At 41.2% G+C, this 20,517-nt stretch overlaps 1 protein-coding gene across 7 annotated transcripts in view; it reads right to left on the bottom strand.

Moving 5' to 3' along the window:
• Nucleotides 1-20,517, bottom strand: part of kirrel3b (kirre like nephrin family adhesion molecule 3b) — a 184,306-nt gene that overhangs the window by 26,033 nt on the left and 137,756 nt on the right. For all 7 annotated transcript variants that reach the window (XM_061719048.1, XM_061719051.1, XM_061719047.1 and 4 more), the window contains exons 5-9: nucleotides 20,278-20,428; nucleotides 8,532-8,637; nucleotides 2,010-2,158; nucleotides 1,750-1,877; nucleotides 1,218-1,344 (exon numbers count right to left, since the gene is read on the bottom strand). In XM_061719048.1, coding sequence (XP_061575032.1) covers nucleotides 1,218-1,344; nucleotides 1,750-1,877; nucleotides 2,010-2,158; nucleotides 8,532-8,637; nucleotides 20,278-20,428 — 661 coding nt within the window. The remainder of the gene's footprint in view (nucleotides 1-1,217; nucleotides 1,345-1,749; nucleotides 1,878-2,009; nucleotides 2,159-8,531; nucleotides 8,638-20,277; nucleotides 20,429-20,517) is intronic.

Here is a 20,517-nt window from a genome sequence, read left to right as displayed (position 1 = left end):
TCATCTTTCTCAAGTGACATAATTTCCCATAACAACACAATATCCATAGTTGCATGAGCAGAAAACAGATGCATCAAAATAAACTGGTACATTGGATATTGCATATTCTCTGTCACTATAAAGGCTGAAAAGCGGGTGCCTATCAAAAGAATGGGAGACAATAGAAGTAGTCATGAATTTTCCTCTTATGCCGGGATTTCAACTTAATTCCTTCAGTGAGAGAAAGGAGGCTCCTCGGGGTTCATAGAAAGTCATGGTTCTGATCTCTAGCTGGAGGGAATACTGCTATCCTGTTCCCTCTGATATGCAAAGCTAGCGTCTAGATTTTAAAAAAGAAAATCTTTAAACACAATGTTTTCTACATGCTACTTGGTGTATCTTCATCCCCGAATCAGCATGAGTATTGCTTACAGGCAAACTCCTTTGTTAGCTTTTAAAATGTGCTACACAGTGAGCATTAACTCAACATCATCCTGCCAGTGTGGTGAGACGCTCTTCTGTCTGTCTCATTCTTTGTTTGCTGCTGGTTTCTCTGGGACGGACACGGGAAAAACAAGAAACATGTAAATCCCGCAACCGAGAACCTCTGCCACACCGAGGCATGCTCCATGAATATCAAGCACTGATAATGAAGTCATTTGTTTGAGAGTTGCCAGGTCTCCCACCAAGGCTGGTATTCATTAGTCAGTCAGTGCCTCAGAAAAGCCAGCTTCCCCGTGATTCATGCGGAATATAATTAGCATTTAAGCACATTTCACCTGTTTATGAAATGTACCAACATATCCTGAAAAGACTAGTTTATATTTATACCGTTCCTTTGTATACCGAATGTAAAGCCTTCTCAATAACGACATGCGATGAAAGGATTGTGTTTTATCACATTACCTTTGTCAGGAACATGAATGCATGTGCTTCTGTGTTATATTCCTGTGCTATGTGTGGTGGCTTCGGCTCTGTTACACCGCCTGCCTTTCAAATTAACCATGTTTCCAAAAATATGGAGTATATTCAATAATATAAAAAAAAAAACAACAACCCTGCAGCAGATTTTACCAGAGGGGTGCTTCTGCAAAGTACAGAGGAAGTAATAACTGACTTCTGTGACAAATTGCCTCCTTCTTGCTGCTGTTGACCCCAGACCTCAACATTCACAAGTGTGAGTGTGCGGTGCATCGGGATTGTGTTGGTGTTAAAGACGTATCCGTGACACAGCTTACCATTGACAGTAAGAGACACCTCCTTCTCCCCGGCTCCAACGCGCGGGACGACAGCACGGCAAACATATTTCCCAGCGTCTTCCTGCCGCACGGATTTCAGCGTCAGGAGGTTCTCGTTGCTAAGAACCTGCAGCAAAGAAGTCAGAGATCATCGAATGCGATGACTGCAAAAAAAACCCAAAACCCTTTGCATCTGTGAGGGCAGCGAGGCAGTGCGAAGGGGAGAACCAAGGCAGCACTCAGACCATTTAATACCTTAAAGGGCACCTCTTCTCAATTATTAAAATCCAATTTAGGGTCTTGAGCTTAGTAGAGAAGAGGTTTTGGCCTTTGATGTTGACAAAAAGAAAAGGTGGAATGAGTCTGAACTGGTGGATGGAGCGATGGCTCTCCAGTGGGAGCAAGTCGGCGAGAGTTCGGGATAAAAATGTTTGCTTTAATGGGCAATCAAGGGATTAAGTTTACTTTTTGAGTATGTGATTTTATACCGTACAAAATAGACTGTCGGGTTAGGTCAACACAGTGTACTCACCACTCCAGAGCCCCTTTTCATCCAGACAATGGTGAGAGAAGGATTTCCTGTCCAGGCACAGTTAAACACAGCCTCCGATCCGAGGTCAACCTGCAAGGACTGAGGCTCTGCAGCCATTCGAGGGCCAACTATTAAAACAGGCAAAGACGATAAGCGTAAGCGTCTCTGCTTTTTCTTGGTACAAGATAGAAAAAGAAACCAAACATAGATAACCCGGCATTACTGTAGCAACGTGAGACATGACTTAAAGAGCCACTTACAATATACATCGACATTGCGGCTGATGTTGGTGCTGCCGAGAGCGTTGGTAACCTCACAGGAAACGGGTTCAGTGAAGAAGGAGTGATCCACAATAACCTCATACGTGTCTCCAGAGACCTCCTTAATTATACTTCCGCCTTTGGCCCACCTGATAGAAAGGTTGGTATGAGGCAGGAAAAGGGAAGGTTGGAGAAAAAAATGAAGGAAAGAGTAAAAAGCGTTAAGACAGGTTTTCACAAGCCCTCGTGTTGACAGTCTTCTTTTGTGTGAATAAATCATAATTCTGGGGCAGGTTCTCGGTGCTGGCTTCAGCGTATTTCTGTGGCAGCCCTCCATGCTGTGACAAGCTCCCCGGCAACTCAGAGCAGCCAGCACGTTCCTCATTACCCAAGACAGAGGGTGCAGCGTTGAGCGCTAGCTCAGAAAAACAAATCACACAATGACAAATGGGTAGTTCCACCACCTTTGAAGACATTTCTTGACACATTCTGCATTAAACACAGCAGCTGACATTAATAAATTGACTTGGGATCACATAAAAAAAACCATCTGTTTGTGTTTGTGAATGATGGCTTCTGTGGCACTCCACACGTGTTCAGGTGAGGCTTTAATGATGTCACGGGCAGCTGTGTCTCACTCTGCATGATGTGGATGGCTCTCCGCTGCTGCCGCAGACAAGGCCCATTTATAAAAATGAAGCAGAGTATCTGTGGTCTCTTTGGAAAATTTAGACAGTGCTCTGGGACACGCGATGCATCATGCACGGCGAATGCCTCCACTACAGACATGTGGCTGCATGCTGATGTGAGGCGGTGACAACAGAACCGGAGACGGTCTCCATTTTCTGTCCCTGTCAGAACAGAGAAGAGTTTCCACGGGGTAGAGAACTCATTTGTTTTCCATGACTAAGCTGGCCCCATGCTTGAGTGAAATGCTATCATTTAAATGAGAACAGATTACCTCATTCAATCAGTAAGTGAAGTGAAGCAGAATTCTAATTGGGCTTCATGGGATTTTTTTCCTGCTCATTTATTTTAAGCAGTAGATCTTTTCAGAGTTGGGTACTTGTATGACAAGGAGAGCTTTTAAACGCGCGTGTCTCTAAAAATGTCGACATGCCATAGTATCTGATGGAGTAGTGCTTGTACACTGGACACATCTTAGAAAAGAGTATACAGTCTGAAAAAGTTAGTACATCCTTTTTATAATCCTATATATCAGATGCTAGTGGGTCATAGTATGAGGTAATTAGGCTACAATCCCAGAGAAGCACCTGCAGTTGTTTTTTTCTTCTTTACCATCTTTTGTAGCATGCAATTATTTATTTAACAAAATATGGCCATCGAGAAGTAAAAGTCCTGTGGGTAATACAAAGAGCCCTAAAGCTGCACCCTCAGGATTTAAGAGGGTGAGTTGCAGCCGGGTGCTGCTGGACTGATCAAGGGCAGGTGTGCAGACCTCTATAAAAGCAGAGGTTTCTACAGCTGTGATGAAAACAGGAAAGAACCATGACTGCTCCACAACAACATGAGAGACCGCCTAAGTCAATGAAGAAAAAAAGAAAGTTAAATCTACAAGCCGCTGAATCATGGAGGTTGTTAGTATGGCATATATGATCTGTATGTCTTTCATCTGACGTATATTAGTGGAGACGTTAACACTGATGTTAACACATCTCACATCAAAAACACTGACTATTGACGCTCATCCCACTTTTTTTTTCTATAAAAAGGAATGTCTCTGTTGCGGTAAACATTACTCAGATGATTGACAAGGACGGAGTGAATAAGTTATTAATCATACTTGTGACATTTTTAAAGCAGGAGGAACACTAATGATGATGAATAAGATGATGAGAATGATGACAATGTTGACAGCAAATAAGATCTGGTGGGGACTTTTAAAGGTCACTGTTGTTCTTCAGTGTACTTTTTGGAAACTTTCTGGTGTTTTCAACAACAAAAGGAAGCTGGTTATAAAGTGTATGTACAAGCAGAAAAGTGGACATCTGACTACCAATCTGAATAATAATAAAAAAAGCACAAAACCTAGACTTTACTCATGACAAAGATTGTGTTTGTGGCAAGTATGTCATCAAGAAAGCACGTTGTTCCTTCCACCAGCGCTTTCTCTGCTCTGTGGGAGCCACAATGGGGTGGGAGCAGATGTTTGGGCAGCCGGCTGCTCCCGAGCTGAGGGATGCAGCTGCCATGTATGGGAGCCCTCGGCCGTGCTGGAGGGAGGAGGGACGGGACGCCGTCATCCTCGGGGAGCTAAGGAGCTCTGCTGGAGTGCTGGGCCTTTTCCCAAACTAATGTCTAAACATATCTGGCCCAGGGAAACACAAACACCTGCATTCCCTTCGGGAAGGGCCAGTGCGAGCTTACTCAGAGGCTGATTCACTTTACGCTGCTGCATCCTATTCAAGGATTTGATTCAGACAAAGGGCGTGAATCCCTTCTGCCCGAGTGTGTCCGTGCATGCACGTGCGATTTGTGTGTTTATGCACGGTCATGGGTGTGTAAGCTGACACTGTTACATGGATAAAAGGTCTGCTGTTAATGGAGGCAGAGGATGGGAGCGACGTGGAAGAGGCGAGGAGTTTTGCATTTGCTGAATGTGATTAAGGCAATGAAAGAGCAACAATTAAATTAGGCAGGTATCTGTGCCATCAGCTTCAAGACTCGCGGTAAATAAGGCCCTGCAGTTATTATCAGCATGGTTAAGCACAGAACAGTGTGGCTCAATTCCGCCTTGCATGCATAGTGGACGTGATGACTTCTCCCAGTGTGATGTAAATATGCAGGTTTGGTTTTAGTCTGCACTCATTTTGACATGGACATAAATGACTTATTTTAAAATCTTACAAGATGTCCGAGTGAGGTCTACAGAGGATTACTTGCAGCCCCATATCTAATTGTAAAGGTAAAACAAATAGCAATGCCGTGTAGACATCAACTCTTAAAAAGAGTGATGATCTAAGAAACTTTAACTATCATAACAAAACAACATCTTCTACGGGTTGTTAACTCTGCCACCAGTTTTGTTTTATCTGTATCTGCAATAAAACCCCCAAAACAAGATGTTTCTAATTGTGCAGTAAATAATACAGAATTAACTATATGTACACTTTTCTACCAAGATAAACAGAAACTAAATTAAATAGCTTCCGGGGCTAAGAGAAAAAAACAAAACAATAACTGTCAGACTTTCAGCTGGTACAAAGATGTTTAAATAAACTAATAATTTAACTACCTCAAACTGGAGAAGAAACTGTAGTGGAAAGAAAAACAGTCTTGCTTGAAATATTAATTAAATGTGTCATCGCTAACTGTTTTCTTTTTGGAACTAAGATCCTATTTTCCTCATTAAAACAGAAATGGTCTATTTATTTTTTTTGGCTTGTTTATGTTGTGCACAGACGAGGAACCTGATTTTCTTTGTTTGTTGTTCTTTCTCCCTCTTTTCTCCACTGAGTTCTCGTTAGATCTGAGCAAACCCTCCGTGTCTTCATCAGATGGTGTTTGAGTGCTTGTGATGTTATTCGCTCTCCTACCATTATAAGCAGTAATGAAGATGTCCCAACCCATATGCCGTCCCCTCCCACCCCGTATTGTTTTTCTGACTGCTGATTGAAACTCATGTGTATAACTCTTCCTTTGTCAGACACTTTCATCTTCACTTCCAACTCTCTCACCTCCACTTTCTTTTTTTTTTTTTTTTTTACAATTTCCCTGGAGGTGTGATCTGGCAAAAGTTCAGCCGGCTGTCGTAGTGTATTTTATTCCCATTCTCATGTCTTAACTGAGATTTATTGAAGCAATGTGGCGATGCAAAGGGATTTAGTCAGCAGGAGGCAGCTTCCCTTCGACTGGTGCCCCCTCTATTTTGGGTCTGTGTCTCAAGTGTCTATTGAGCTGGAGGACGGCAGAGTGGTGCAGTGCACATGGGGAATGGATGGCTCCCTCGGGAATGGAAAAGAGGCTATCCGTCTAAGAACTACTCTGTCCTTGTGCTCTATCTGATGTGGGGCAGCCGGAGTGTATAAGAACGGAGTAACAGCCCCTCACTGCTCGGCCAGCATCCTGCTCTCTCTTTTTGGATATTGCTCTCTAGAGGGGGACTTTCTGGGAGCCTCTGTTTGCATGAAACCCCTCAGGCAAGGTTTATGAGACCCCCAAAATACCCAGTCCACTATGCCCTGGCCATCATAATGTCTATAATGTGCTAGTAAACACTACACTGCAAAAACTAATCTCTAAGAAAGTTAAATAAAACAAAACAACCTTTGTTTCAAGAAAATTAGAAGACTTTTTGAAAATGATAAGAAGTCTCGTCAAGAGATTTTTTTTCTAACAACATTGTCAAAGGTATATTTTCTTAAAATAAAACAATTTTGACTAGATTTAGTCAATATTGGGCTTATTTCTCTTATTTACAGTATAGGGGTGAATCTAAATGGGAGGCTGTGAGAGACCAGTGAAAAGTATAGCCTTGAAGTATCAAAAGTAATCAACTGGACTTTATCATTTCAATCCTAATATGGATCAGTTCAGTGGTAGAGAGTGTGACAGAAATGAGAAAGAGAAGAAAAAATAAATTACAGTGCAAAAATGGTGGGTTTTGTTCCCTTTAGCTTCAGCCTCCTACCATGTTTCATTGTGCAGACTGTCAAAGTGAAAGAGAATGTTGTCTCGACTGCCATCGAGTCTTAGCTCTTGATACCCTGCGGGGAAGTCTGATTCCAGCATTGATCCAGTCTCATAACAATAGAGGTGAAATCCCTTTGCAGGTGAAATAGACGTCCCGTCTGTGCTGTGCTCGACCACAATCAAGTACAAACCTCGTTTTGCACAACATCACTGCCCTTCTTCCTCCTTCTCCCTTTCAAAAGGGCACGGCGCATCAAAAAGGCAACATCTCTGTTTTGCCACCTGTGAGTGTTTTGTAGCCTACATCCATTTCATTTCCCAGTACCATTATAAGATTCAGACCCAGCCAATTCCATTTGCTATCGATTTGACTCCATTTATTTTTTGCCTGGTTACAGTCCTCCCACACAGTGAACCATCTCCTGATAAATCACTACGGTATTTTACATGTGGTGGACCACTGAAACCTTTTGTGAGAAAAATTGATCTCAGGCTTGAATACAAGTGTCAGGAGGAAATTATTAAAACCAATAAAAGTAAAGAGGAAAGTAAAGTAACATACATGAAGTAGGTATGTTCTGGAACAATCTTAGAAATGCTTCAGCTTGCTGTCTTTCTGAATATCTTTTTTTCACCTAACGCTATGTGATGTAGTGTATAGGTTGTAGAGCTAAGAATTTATTTGGTACAGTATGTTTTGTATGATCAAGGACAAAGGAAAGTTGACTTACAAGTAAAGTTTAAGTTAACATTTTTTGAATATTTCAATAAATACAAAGGCAGTGAATATTTTAGCTCTCTTGGGATGTGAAAGATAACGCTACATAACAGCGCCACTCTAAACAAACACTCTCAAATCTGTCAGCACGGCTTTGCACGTCAGATAACGAGAAGCAGATTTGACCCACTCACGTTATCAAGAGTAATCTTGAAGTCATTCCAGTGATTTTCGGTGGCGGTCATGTTTATGCCTCTGCAGCGCCCTATAGGCCGCTGAAGAGCCTCTATAGTCCTTGTGTCTTTAAAACAGCCAATAATGGTTCTAAACACTCAACAAAAGTCCTGATGTCACTTCACAGTAATGCTATGTGATAAACAAGGGTGCAATTTTCTCTAGAAACACTCAGGCTTGTATGCCGCAGGTGCAATTTGGATTTGTTTTCAGACTGCAGCTTGCCTCGTTTTTTCTCCAGTTTGGCTGTTGCTTCTCTTTCAATTTGTTAACAACATATTTTAACTTACTTCAGAGTGAATGGATCGTTCCTTGAGTTTATTTACAATGGACTACTTGTTTTCCTCGTAAAATCCTAGATTAATATTTAATCACCACCCCATCACAAAGACTAGCAGACCACTAGATTGTGGCTTTCTACACAACCCCAACAAAAACTGCAATGGGGACATCATGAGATGTCATGTGAATTATATTTTCAGCTTCCCTCTTGCACGCTGATGGATATTTTAAAGTTCAAGGGATGCGATGTGGTCACAAAGCAGCCAGCTATGCAACAAAGTTCTGGATATATTGCTGCAGCTCAGAGGAAAATGACAGGGCTTCCCTAATGATTCTTCTAGTGTGCATTTTCAGAACATTTTTCATCATTTTTCATCCCCCTCATTTCAAACTGTGAGTCTAAGTAATGGTGTCACAGCATCATAAGAATTTGTCTGACAATGATTAATGCCATCAATATCAAATGTTAAATTTAACTATATGTGAAAATGACTATATGCCACCTACATCGATCACACAGAGCTCATTGTAGGTGAACTGTACTTGTCTTCATTCTCCTGTACATTATATAATCCTTCATGGTTTGTGCGTGACTTATGTGTGTCCCCTGGAGGCGTGTCTGCTTATGATATCACCTGTAGAGGGTTACAGGAGGGTTGGCCTTCGCAGAGCAGTGGAATTTCACCAGGTTGCCCTCCAGAACAGGCTGAGGCTCCACAGAGAGATTCACAAGTGGGAGATCTATAAAAACATCAAGACACAAATACAAGCAATATTACAACTGGCATCCTTTTCAAGCACGGTGCAGTAAATATCAAGCCCTAGAAAGACACCGCGGCGGAATATGCTGGTGCCTAAATCACAGAAAAATGTAATACAGTTTCTGCAGAGGAGACACAGTGGACAATTTGAAGTTGGGGGAACAAGGTACATACAAAACATGCACAATAAAAATATGCTCCATATCTGTAGATATATAGCAGTGCAGCACAGTCTGTGGGACCACGTGGTTTATGATTATTAAAAGGACACAGTTTTCACTCAGCGCTGTTTGTTCGGGTGCTTCAAATGACGACCAAATTCAAAATTTCCAACATTAAACTATCTCGTTTGGGAAGCCTAAGCCTAAAAACATGTTACTCAATGAGCTGCTTGGACTGAAAAAGATGCTGCAACATCACATTCCCAGATCAAAGTAGAATCATCCAGCTTTGCCATCTTTCTCTCCACCTTGATTTAAACAATGCTACATGTGCTGTACTTCAGATGGGTGTTGTGCAAATATGTGAGACTCATTCCCAAAGAGACACACTGCAAATGAGAGCTGTGGGCAGGAAAGGCGTCGGTGACTCCACCCCCTGAAATCAGGGACTATGAACGGATCTTGTGACAGGTGGAAAAAAGGTAACTTATCTGTAGTATACTATACTATATACTACTATAGTAGTATATAGTATAGTCAGTGGTGGACAGTAACAGAGTAAATTTACTTGAGTACTGTACTTAAATACATATCCAGAGGATTTGTACTTCACTTGAGTATTAGATTTCTTTGGTACTTATTACTCTTACTTGAATACATTTCCAAGACAAATATTTTTACTTTTACTCAAGTAAATTTCTAGGAAGGCTGAAAAGTACTTGTTACTTTCAGGTCTGCTCTTTTTTCTTCTTCCCTAAAATCCTATTGGACACAAGCTGTTTTTGTCAAAGGAGGAGACCTATCACAGTGCACGCTCTCCACTGGGATGTACGTAAAGCGGAAATACGTCAAGCCTCCTCAAAACGATACCGCCAAAGTAGCCTGCGTTTGTCAAGACAGAGCCGCAACAAGTGAAGACATAGCCGCAACAATGGCTACGCCTGCGTCAGGAGAAGAAAGACAATCCGCTGAGTCGTCTGAGTCTGATAATGAGCCGGACTCGGAGCAGGGACTTTCACAAAATCCTTGGCCGGATCTTAACTCAATGCCTCTCTGCTTTCAACAACTCAACAAAGAATTCTCAGAAACAAGAGTTAAAAGATCCTTAAATTAATTTAGAAAAAATATAGTAATTTACTGATGTGGATAATAAGAAATTTACTCTTACTCTTACTTTTGGATACTTAAGTACCTTTAAAAGCAAGTACTTTTCTACTCTTACTCAAGTAATATTTTGACTGAGCTACTTTTACTTGTGTGATATTTTGACCAAAGAAAGGCAAAGGTCTTTCATAACAAAAGAACATAATTTCTCCTTTAAGATGTGTTAGCTCCTATGACAAGTATTTTTCTAATCCTACATACTTATATACCTCATTCATGCCGTTTGTAACAGCGAAGTACAAAATTATGCCGCCTCCAAATCAAGTGTCAGAAGTCTGCATTAGACTTATCCAGGCCCCAACTGTCATCACCAAACAAACAAACATTGTTTTTTGTTGCATAGCAGTGATGTATCGCGACACAAGATGTATTTCCATGTCGATAAATGAACTTATGTTATTCTCTAGTTTCGGAAACCTTAGTTGTGACTCTAGAACATTTTGGGCTGTTGGTATTGTAGCTATTACACATTCTGCCATCGTGTTGTTTTATTTTAAGCACCATGAAAACTGTCTTGTAGTTGCATATGAGCCTCTAATAACCCATACCACTACTCTTATAATCCTAAAGTAGACTCTGGCACAGACACAGAGACAGAGACTTACAGCAAAGGGAATTTATCTCAGTTTGAGGCAGGATTATCTTCAAAATAATAGACAATTTTTCCACAATAATTCAATGTCTTATTTTAATATCCCCGCGGCCCACCAGGGTGTTATGTTGCAGAACGATACTGCAGCATTTTTCACAGGTGTGGGGTAAAATATGCTATTTTTACTCCCATAGATTTCTTGATAAATGCAATAAGGAGCAAATCAAAGGAAAACCTGAACCAACACGAGATTCACGAAATGAAAACGCTCCCAAGTGCGATCCAAAGCAATTAAAAGAACCTTAGTGATACAGTTCAACTAAAGCACTTCTTACAATTACAATATTCAGCTTATGCAAATACAGTAAACAACTTAATTTATCCTAATTGACAAAGGTGGGTTGTTTTGTTTTTTTATTGAAGATACGCATTCATTTCCATATCAATCCTACCCCGTGTGAAACAAACAGCTATTTACCGCATGGACTCAGAGGATGAATTTCAAGCAGGTAAAGCTATTTGTCAGGCTTTCTCAAATAAAGCTTAGTGTAGTTTGTTCACAGCCTCAAAAGCAGCAAGGGGAAATTCTAATTACTAGTGGCTCCTAGACAGAAGTGGGAGCTTTATTTTCTAAGAGAAAATAGATGAATATTAAAAAAGAAAAGAGGGGAACATATAATGTATGAGAGAACAATGTTTTATTTGTGTTAAAAAATGTTAAAAAATCGTGTCTATTACCTTGTGGTTTTTTTCTAGCATACTTGTGTGACGCACCGTGGAGAGTAACTAGTCATCAAGGGAAAGTGGCTTCGACTTTGAAGCTTGTCATTTGCTTCAAAGGTCTATGTGTGTTCAGTTCTACTAACATACCAACCAGCAACTGCCTGGACGCCGATAAAGAGCACTGCAACGAACACAGGGATCCACAGGGAATTAACAATAGACATAAATGCAACAGCAACGTAGCCAAACAACTGTGTCTAGTTACAGAGAGTGAATGGAGGAGCATGCGTGTGTGTTGGTGTTTTGGTGTGTGTGCGAGCGCCTGTGTGCCCGAGCCTCAGTTGGAGGAAAGCTGCCTATAACCCTGTGGGTGTGCAGATGCTCCAGGCTGGCTCAGCTGCCAGAAAACCCCAGAGAGGAGGTGGTCCAGGTGCCACATTCCTCTCTGCTCACACGCCATATTTCCCACGAGAAGACAAATTCCCCTCCAGGACAACTGCCCGCCCCCCCAGACACACATGCCACACACTGTACCACCTTGAAATCCACGAGCTCCACCTGTGCCTGGTCTCCCCAGGGCAGTTGAGAAAACAACAACACTGTGGTCGCTGGAAGACTGAGGGCCACAAAAACCAGTGAGGTACAGCGCGGCCGAGCAGTCGTTTGTGATGGTCTCTCTGCATCTGGAGCCCTGTGCGCTCATGAAATGGAGCATGGGTGTGCCTCGCAGTAAAACGGGAAAATCATCCACGCCGTGAGCAGCCGTGTCTGCTGGTCGGCGGGAGTCTTTAGTGTTTTGAGCGGGAATGTAGGCTGAAGTAAAAGCTAAGCGGCAAAACGACAGGTGTGGAAGTGGTGGAGGTGGCAATAAGAACTCTGCAAGTGCACAGAGAGAAGCAGACATAAAAAGAAGGAGAGAAGATCTGAAAGCGGCATCCGTGTATTGCAGAGAGAAAGCTATTCTTATATAGGACTTTCTAATTATGCCAAGTTTTTTTCTTGCTGCCAAGAAACCTCTAATGACACAAATGTTTGTCCCTGTCAGTCCAGCCACAAAATCAATGTTCTTTTGAAATGACTGAATGGACCTTCCCCGAAAAACTCCCATCAGTCCCTCTGGACCAGAGGTGAGGTCACGAAGAGTTCGGTTTGTTGATAGTTCCATCTCCCCGGGTCCCATTAAAAGACAGTTGGGGGCCCCAGCCATCAAAAAGCCTGGCAGCAGCGCTCCAGTGTATGAAACGAGAACGCTGGCCACCACTAAACTTTGACCCTCGTGTTATCGTGCATGTCTGCTTAATAAAGACATCCACATTTCACTTTGATGTATGAATCTCAGAGCCGCTGTGAGCGCATGTGAGGCATTAAGCGATGGCACATCAATATGCAAGACTGTAAATGTCTCAAATTCTCTAAGAGAGGGGGAGTAGATGGAGGGGGACTAGTAAGATTGATCGGAGCATCAGTAAAAACAACAGGATGAATCGGGGAGGGTGGGGTTTTAGTTGGCCGACAGCTTTTGATCGGTTAGTTCAAAGTGGAGAGCAGATGGTGTTTTTGGAACAATCATCCAACTTCTCTGTTTCCTGAAGATAGTGCCAGCACAAATTGTTTTTCCCCCTTTTTTTTTAAAGCTCAATTTCCAATCTCTCTGGGTCATCGTAGACAGCTGTTCTCCAGCAGGACCAGCCTCAAACTCCAGGCGCATCTGATGCCTCAGAAGGATGCAGAAGCTGTTTGTGGACCATTCGCTTGTGGATTAAAGCCTCAGCAATATGGACACTCTGTCATGTATGGTTGGCTGAGTGGGAAACTCCGAGAGAGAACAGACTGACGGACAACCTGAGGTCTAACATATTGATAATAATATATTCACTTGAGTACAGTCAGACTTTACTCAGTTTAATGAAGGCAGATGTTGCATTCCTGGCACATTTGCAAATGCTGAACTGTGTTCGTGTGCACAAAGTTTTTCTTCGGGATTCAGGAGTTTGTTTTTGCCCTTTTCTGCTACGCTTATTTCCATTCCCTCTCCGTTTCTGCCTTAGATGAATTTCCCATTATCTGCTTGATTTAGCAAGGAGAGCATGTAGCTGCGCAAGCTACTCAAAACAAATCCTCCCCGACTGCACATGTGCATGTTCTTTATTAATTAGTCCTAACAAATGGCGTTCATTCCCCCCCCCTCCACATGGCTCAGCTTGTTTGCAATGCAAACACACAGAGAACTCAGGCTTTTACCCTTCCCAAGCGCATTAATTTCCCACTACACATTTCAAAGTGCTTCTATGTGGGGCAAAGCTCTGCAGATATGCAACTGCACCAAAATATACGTAGGGAATATTTCAAATTATGTAACGAGCGGAAATGAGCAGGAAAAGAAACAGTGGTATTTGAGACAAATTTTTCCTGCAGTGGTGGAATACGATTTAATATTTTTGTGCAATAAGGTGTAATGCAAGTGAAGACATCTTGCAGAAGAAAACAGCATTGGGAGGCAGCCACCCATCTGCTATCAAATAATTACAGCCAGTTAATGGAATGGTTTGGACAAGTAAAGTCAGCAGTCTATCCAGGGTTCTGAATTACCTCCATTGGCTCTAAATTCCTCTCTTTTCAGCAACATCACCAGCGCATACTGTATTTAGATGCTAATTTGCCTGAACCTTGGTCTGATAACGCTGGATGAACTTCGGCGGGAGGGAAAATGCTGAGGCAAATGCAAACCGTGGGCATTAAAGTAATGATAGAAGAAAATGCTGTTGTTAAATTCACTTGGTTTCAGACTTGTTTAAGGTGTAGAGCAATGTGCTGAGTTGTGCTCAGATTACTCTCATTTAGACCGCTATTAGGAGGAGGCAAATTGCGGAGGGACACCGAAGGACAGAGGTCAGCAGAAGATAAAATGTTGAGAAAAGCAGATGGATTGGGATGATTTTAATAACTTTTCTCCACATACACATAATTTCACTGACGTGGTCGATACCTCTAGACAGTTTGACAAATTACACTTTTAATTAATTAACTAATAATTGGACTGACCTAAAGTCAGATGTGCAATAAGTTACACCAGCCATTTTTTTCCCAGAGTGCTCAAAGGACATTATCCACACTCGCTGGGAAATTTGCTTATTTGCCATCTCACTGAGTGTGAGATGAGAGCATCGATATCAATTACATCTCTGTACGTTCAATACAGATCCAAATCAACGAGCATCACAGACATATTTTCAAGGGGTATTAACCCTTTGCTGTTTTGCTTCTGACTAGAAGATAAAGTGAAAATGGAAGCAAAGATGAAGCTTTATGGCTGTGGTTCTTTCACATGAAGTTATGCTTTCAATTCATCTTCAAGATTAGTTTCCTTTGGAGTGAAATTTCTCTTGATTCAAGTGAGGTTGTGCTCTGTACCTTAGATCAAAAGCACAATCATAGTTCAAAGTGACAGATGTCTGGAGGGACAGAAGTGGTTGTCATATGCACTCCCTTTTAGATTACCAGCATCTGTCCACCAGAGACAGACAATAATCCCTCCGTCCTTGGTGGAGGGTTGAGGGCCTTTGCAGGACTCCTTATCAAACACACGGGATCACGACATGAAAACTAATATAAGTTCGGAACATAGAGTATAACTGTCAACAAGTTTTTATCCCTCTGTCTTTGTTTGTTTGTTTCATTTTCTTCAAAAACTAAAATATATATTTTAATAATGATGAATGCAAATTATAATGAGTATGCTAATCCTGAGAATAGTATTTAAAACAGACTCTTAAAGACTGCAGTGTGTTGCTACTACTTAAAATATATTTCTTATGGAACATTGCAGCTTTCCAGCTTTTTTTTTTTTTGCATAATTAGAGTCTCATCAAGAGCTCAGAGCTTGAATTTATATGAGAACATTTCCATTATGATGACTTTATTACTACAACATGAATGATGTAACGCTCGGGCTTGCCAGGAAAGTACAATCCGAAGAGACTTCTCTTTCTGCGTGGTGGAAGCAACTCAAAAATTTGGCAGCATTTGAACACACTCCACATTAGTGATTTCCTGGTGATTGGCGGAGGCATTTAACACTGCCAACAATTATGAACCCGCTTTGTTGGACGTATACATCCGACCGATGCTGGATGTAAAAAGAGAGAGAACACCGGAGGAGCACTGTAAAGAGGAACTTGTCAAGTGTTTCATTTATTTCACAAGCTGACAGGAAGCTCCTGAAGGAACCATTGCCTTGATAAGTAGTCTGATGGCTTTCAGCTTTTCACAGAAAGGGCTCAGTAAAAGCGCAGTGGAGGGGTGTAAAGTAAGAGGTTCAGTCTCTATTTCCCTGCTCCGAACATGTAACAATTTGTCCTTTTGTCAGGTCTATTCCCATTGCTATCAAAGTTGTGTTAGTCTCTGAATCTGAAAATTGTTTAAAATACAAATAGTCTATATTAGTCCAGGGGCCAGAGCCCAAAATTTAACTTGTCAGTACCACTCAAGGTGACCAAACTTGCTTATAATTTTTGAAAATATCCATGTCTGTAGATGATATTTTGGTATGATAACCCTTCCTGAGTGGCAGCTGTATCATAGTTATCAGCTCATGAAGTTACCCACCCCCTTCAGAAAATTACATTTTAGATGCTGGTGCATATCCTGGTTTAGACTCATGTACAGGATATCTGTCAATGTTTCACAATATTGTCTTTGGTATCATTTTAAAGGGGACCTTTAAAGCATTCATTCAAGCTAAGATGTGATACATTTCCCGAATCCTTATGCTCCTATGAGTATTCCAGTTTTTGTATTTTGTGTCTCTGTTGTTCCTAGATGGCACAGGGCTAAAAGATAGTATATCATTTAGGCGAAAATTGTGTAAAAATGTGTGTTGTTTATAGTTTAAAGAGCTGCAGTGACCTCTATGATGGTCAGAAAGATTCACATCTTAGCTTGAATGAATGCTTAAAATGATACCAAAGACAATATTGTGAAACATTAACAGATATCCTGTATATGAGTCTAAACCAGGATATGCACCAGCATCTAAAATGTAATTTTCTGAACTTCATGAGCTGATAACTATGATCCAGCTGCCACTCAGGAAGGGTTACAATACCAGAATATCATCTACAGACATGGATCTTTTCAAAAATTATAAGCAAGTTTGGTCACCTTGAGTGGTGCTGATATCTGGCCTGGCCCATGGACTATATGTAGTCAGGTTTGCAGGAGACTGGTCCCGACCTGATCCATATATGTAAGGACCAGCGAGGTCTAGAATAGAAGAATGTTTTTGTTCTCTCAGTGCTAGAAGTAGCTATTTTTTGTTCATTTCATCAAAATATGAACATTAATGTTATCAACTATTACATTTAGAGAAGAAAAAGTGTTAAATGCATAATAGTTACCGGATTAGGCGGCACTGACAGGGCCGGATTAACCACCTAAAACCAGCCGACTCGCAAGGAGGTGGCGACATTTTCGTTGGAAAGTTTCATATCTGGCATCTTATTGGCTGCTGGAAATTTGACAGACACGTCTTGAAGTGTCCCAAGCCCCGCATAACGCGTGAGCGCAAGAAGAAGAATTCCAACTTGAGAAGACATTTAAATGCGCAAGTGTTAACAGAAAGCAGGGAAACAGCAGAAGCATTTTGGGGGGGCGGGTGCAGTTCGGAAGGAGAGCAGCATTCACTAATACCCTGAAATTGAAAAAGTTTGACATTGATAAAAGATAGCAGTATACCCCCATAAGCATGGTAAAAAGCTAACTTCATTGAGCAGCTGTGAAGCACAATGAAAGGTGGACAAGGAGACGGCACACCGATGAACTGGCAGGGAGGAGAGGCCACAAAAAGGACAAAAGCATAAGTAGACAAATTCAGTGAGAGTTCCTCAAAGGCCAATTGAGACAAAGGTGTTGACAGTTAGGCAGGAGAAGACCAGTAGAGAAAAACAGGAAACCCCACAGAGGGGGGAATTAAATCTTTGGTGAGATTTAAATCATGCCGTTGTCGCTAACTGATTTCTGTTGGCATCCTGTTATGTTTCTCAGTCTCCACCACGTTGTACCCCACATTGTGTTGCCCTGCGCAGGTGTTCACCCATTTTAAAGAATATTATTTCTTAAATACCGTATTTTCTGGACTATAAGCCGCTACTTTTTTCATAGGTTTTGAACCATGCGGCTTATACAAAGGTGCGGCTATTCTGTGGATTTTTCTTCCACCGCTAGGGGGAGTGCTAACCGGAATTAGAATAAAAACTAAGACAAAATAAATGCAAAGAAGAATACGCTACTTCTTCTTTAGCAGATAGAAGTAGAAGCAGATTTCAAACAGATAAATAGATGAATAAATACCGGTTATTTTCTCTTGGTTCTGTCCAATTTTAATCAGCAAAGTTGCTGCCGTGTTAAAAGACACTGTTAGGAAAGGATCTATTTAGGTACAAACATGTACATCATTTACAGTTCAAAATCCTTCTTTACATGTAGTATATATCTAATCTAACAACATAAATATCTGCGGCTTGCATATCTTTTTTTCTAAATAGAGCGGGTGCGGCTTATATATCTTCTTTTTATTGTTTTTTTTTAAATAGAGCTGATGCGGCTTATATACAGGTGCAGCTTATAGTCCAGAAAATACGGTACATAGGTGCCCTCATTCAGAATTTGCTCCCATACAACATGATGACAAAAAAATCAAATTTAGGACAAATTAAACTTTTTTTCTTTCTGAATGTGTCAAAATCAACATGCTGCAAAATATCTGAGGACCAAAACGTTTCACTTCTTTTCAACCGTTGGTAGTAATAAATTATCTTCTTTGAATGGCTGTTTCTAACAGAACCGTCATTTCACATGATAATTATGGATTATCCTCCAATCATATCTGCGGCATCTCGCTCAAATGATTGCTAGTCAATGGTTAAAACAACCCCGTTAGCATCACCAGTGTAAATACAGCTCTATTAGTGTCATTGTGGGTGTTCTTAGTTGATGGTATTGAAACTTTGCGAGCTACCTGGGGATGATGCCCTCGTAATTAACTTGGAAATAATTGAATTAACCACATCATCCGATACGGTGCCGCTGGGCCTTCAGGTCTTTTATGGACTAAGTGGAGGATCCAGCACCTGGATTAGATCACAGTTTTGTGTGGAGCCTTTTTTCACAAGCTGACAGTTTTAGTTACTGTATTTCTGGATATCTACCCTGAAGGTACTTAGATCTTACAACATTATCAGAAATGTAATTTTGGTGGGCCAGTAGTGTATCAAAAGAAGGCACAGAAATAATTGCATATTCCCAGCTCTTAACACCCAGAATAAGAGATGAGAAAACATGTAAACATCTAAACAACAAAACGGACTCATGCACTAAGACCCAGATACTGTACATGTCTCAGCGTGGCGTGCACCTGCTCTCCAGCTTAAATTTATCTCTCTGTGATTCAGCTGCTGCTGTTGATCCCCTGACCTTGTAATCAATTAAGGCTGGGTTGAAATTAAGCAAATTGACACCCAACACGAATGAATCAAGGTTAAATTGCAGCATGGGCAAACTTAATTTGAGAATTGCATCCCTGCACAAACTCCAAAAGGACTGCTGAACTGTGCTGAATCGTACCTGTCAAATCCACGGAGGGGTGGGGGAGCGGGGAGAAGAGAGACAAGAGCCTTAGCCTTGTGGGAGACAGTTTCGACAATTAGTCTCTGCTGTCGCTCGGTTTGATCTCACACTGTGAAAAATGTTTTCAGGAGCTGTAATTGTGTAAAGATGACATTTTGGGATGCTAATTAGAAATCTTCTCCACTCATTTTTCAGGGTTAAATCATACAACCAGAAGTGAGGATGATGCTATGATGGTGAGCATTTATCACAAAGACATCATTATACATGGTGACAAATCACTTTACATGTGGGCAGACTTCCCTCTCAGACTGCATGGCAGGAAGAAAAAAACTGAAGAGTACAAACTGCAAAGGTTGCAAACATAACAACTGTTAATCACTTTTACTCCCGCGCCTGAGTTGGCCTGATTGTGCTGAGCCCGCCCATGCCATGCTTACCTCTTGCAGTGTGCATAATGAAAAGAATGGAGCCGTCAGTCATAATGGTTCTCTAAATAGCATTTTCTGCTTTATTAGTCATACTTAATGGTGTTGAAGGGGTTGTGAGTGATGCAAAATCCCATTGTTCAAAGCCCCTCTCTTGCTGTGAGCGGTTCTTGATCGAAAAAAGATTCCCTGACAGTTGAGGCTGAATGTGTTTTACACGCTGGGCTTGCTTTGCCTGTTTTGGAAGGGAATTGTGGATGTTCTCATCAAAAAGATTGATGGCACGAGCAAGGAAATAAAAGAGGTGGAGGGTTTGCATTGTGCCACAGCAAGCAGGTAGCTGGACCAAAAAAAAAAAGGAAAAAAAAGCAAGCCTCATTCATTGTAGGTGGACAGATCTCTTGATATTTCATCAGCGAACAAAAACAGTGACGCATCACCAATTCATCTCTGCAGATGCTATGAAAGGACAGGGGGAACTGATTATAAATACCCGTCAGAGCCTAGTATGAATCCTTGAAATTGTATTTCATTTTTGTCCTAGTTTTCTGCATATACAGTATATTAAAAGTTAAAATTGGGCAAATCCTGAAAGTCACACATATATATATATATATATATATATATATACATATATATATATATATATATATATATATATATATATATATATATATATATATATATACATATACAGTATGCATTTGATCTTATAACAGATTTTTTTTTTTAATCCTTGAAATATTCAGTGGCAACCATGTCCAGTTCTGACAGTGTTTTGCCTTTACATATGACAAAAAATCCTCAAACACATGGGCTAATGATGCGGGTCATATGTAGGGTATGCATGAATATATATTTAACTAATATAAAGAGCTAGATGGGGAACATGAAAGACGTTGGGACAAAGGAAGCAGTGGCGTGCTTACGTTGAATGTCAATGGTGACACTGGTCTCCTTGCCGTTGGGCACCGCCTTGTTGGAGGCCTTGCAGGAGATCTGCTGGCCCGTCTCGATGTTGGAAGGCGACAGGTACAGCACGCTCACCGTGCTTTCTCTCCTGCCGTCCCGGAGCAACGTCTGCGAAGAGAGAACACATGCTGAATAAAGTAAAAACTCTTGTGCTGATAAAGTTGTCAGGCCTCAAAAGAGATGCCGTTTATTTGTCC

The sequence above is a fragment of the Cololabis saira genome, chromosome 4 (genome assembly GCF_033807715.1).
Source record: "Cololabis saira isolate AMF1-May2022 chromosome 4, fColSai1.1, whole genome shotgun sequence".
In the NCBI taxonomy this organism is placed as follows: Eukaryota; Metazoa; Chordata; class Actinopteri; order Beloniformes; family Belonidae; genus Cololabis; species Cololabis saira.
This window is presented reverse-complemented; position numbering and strand designations above follow the sequence as displayed.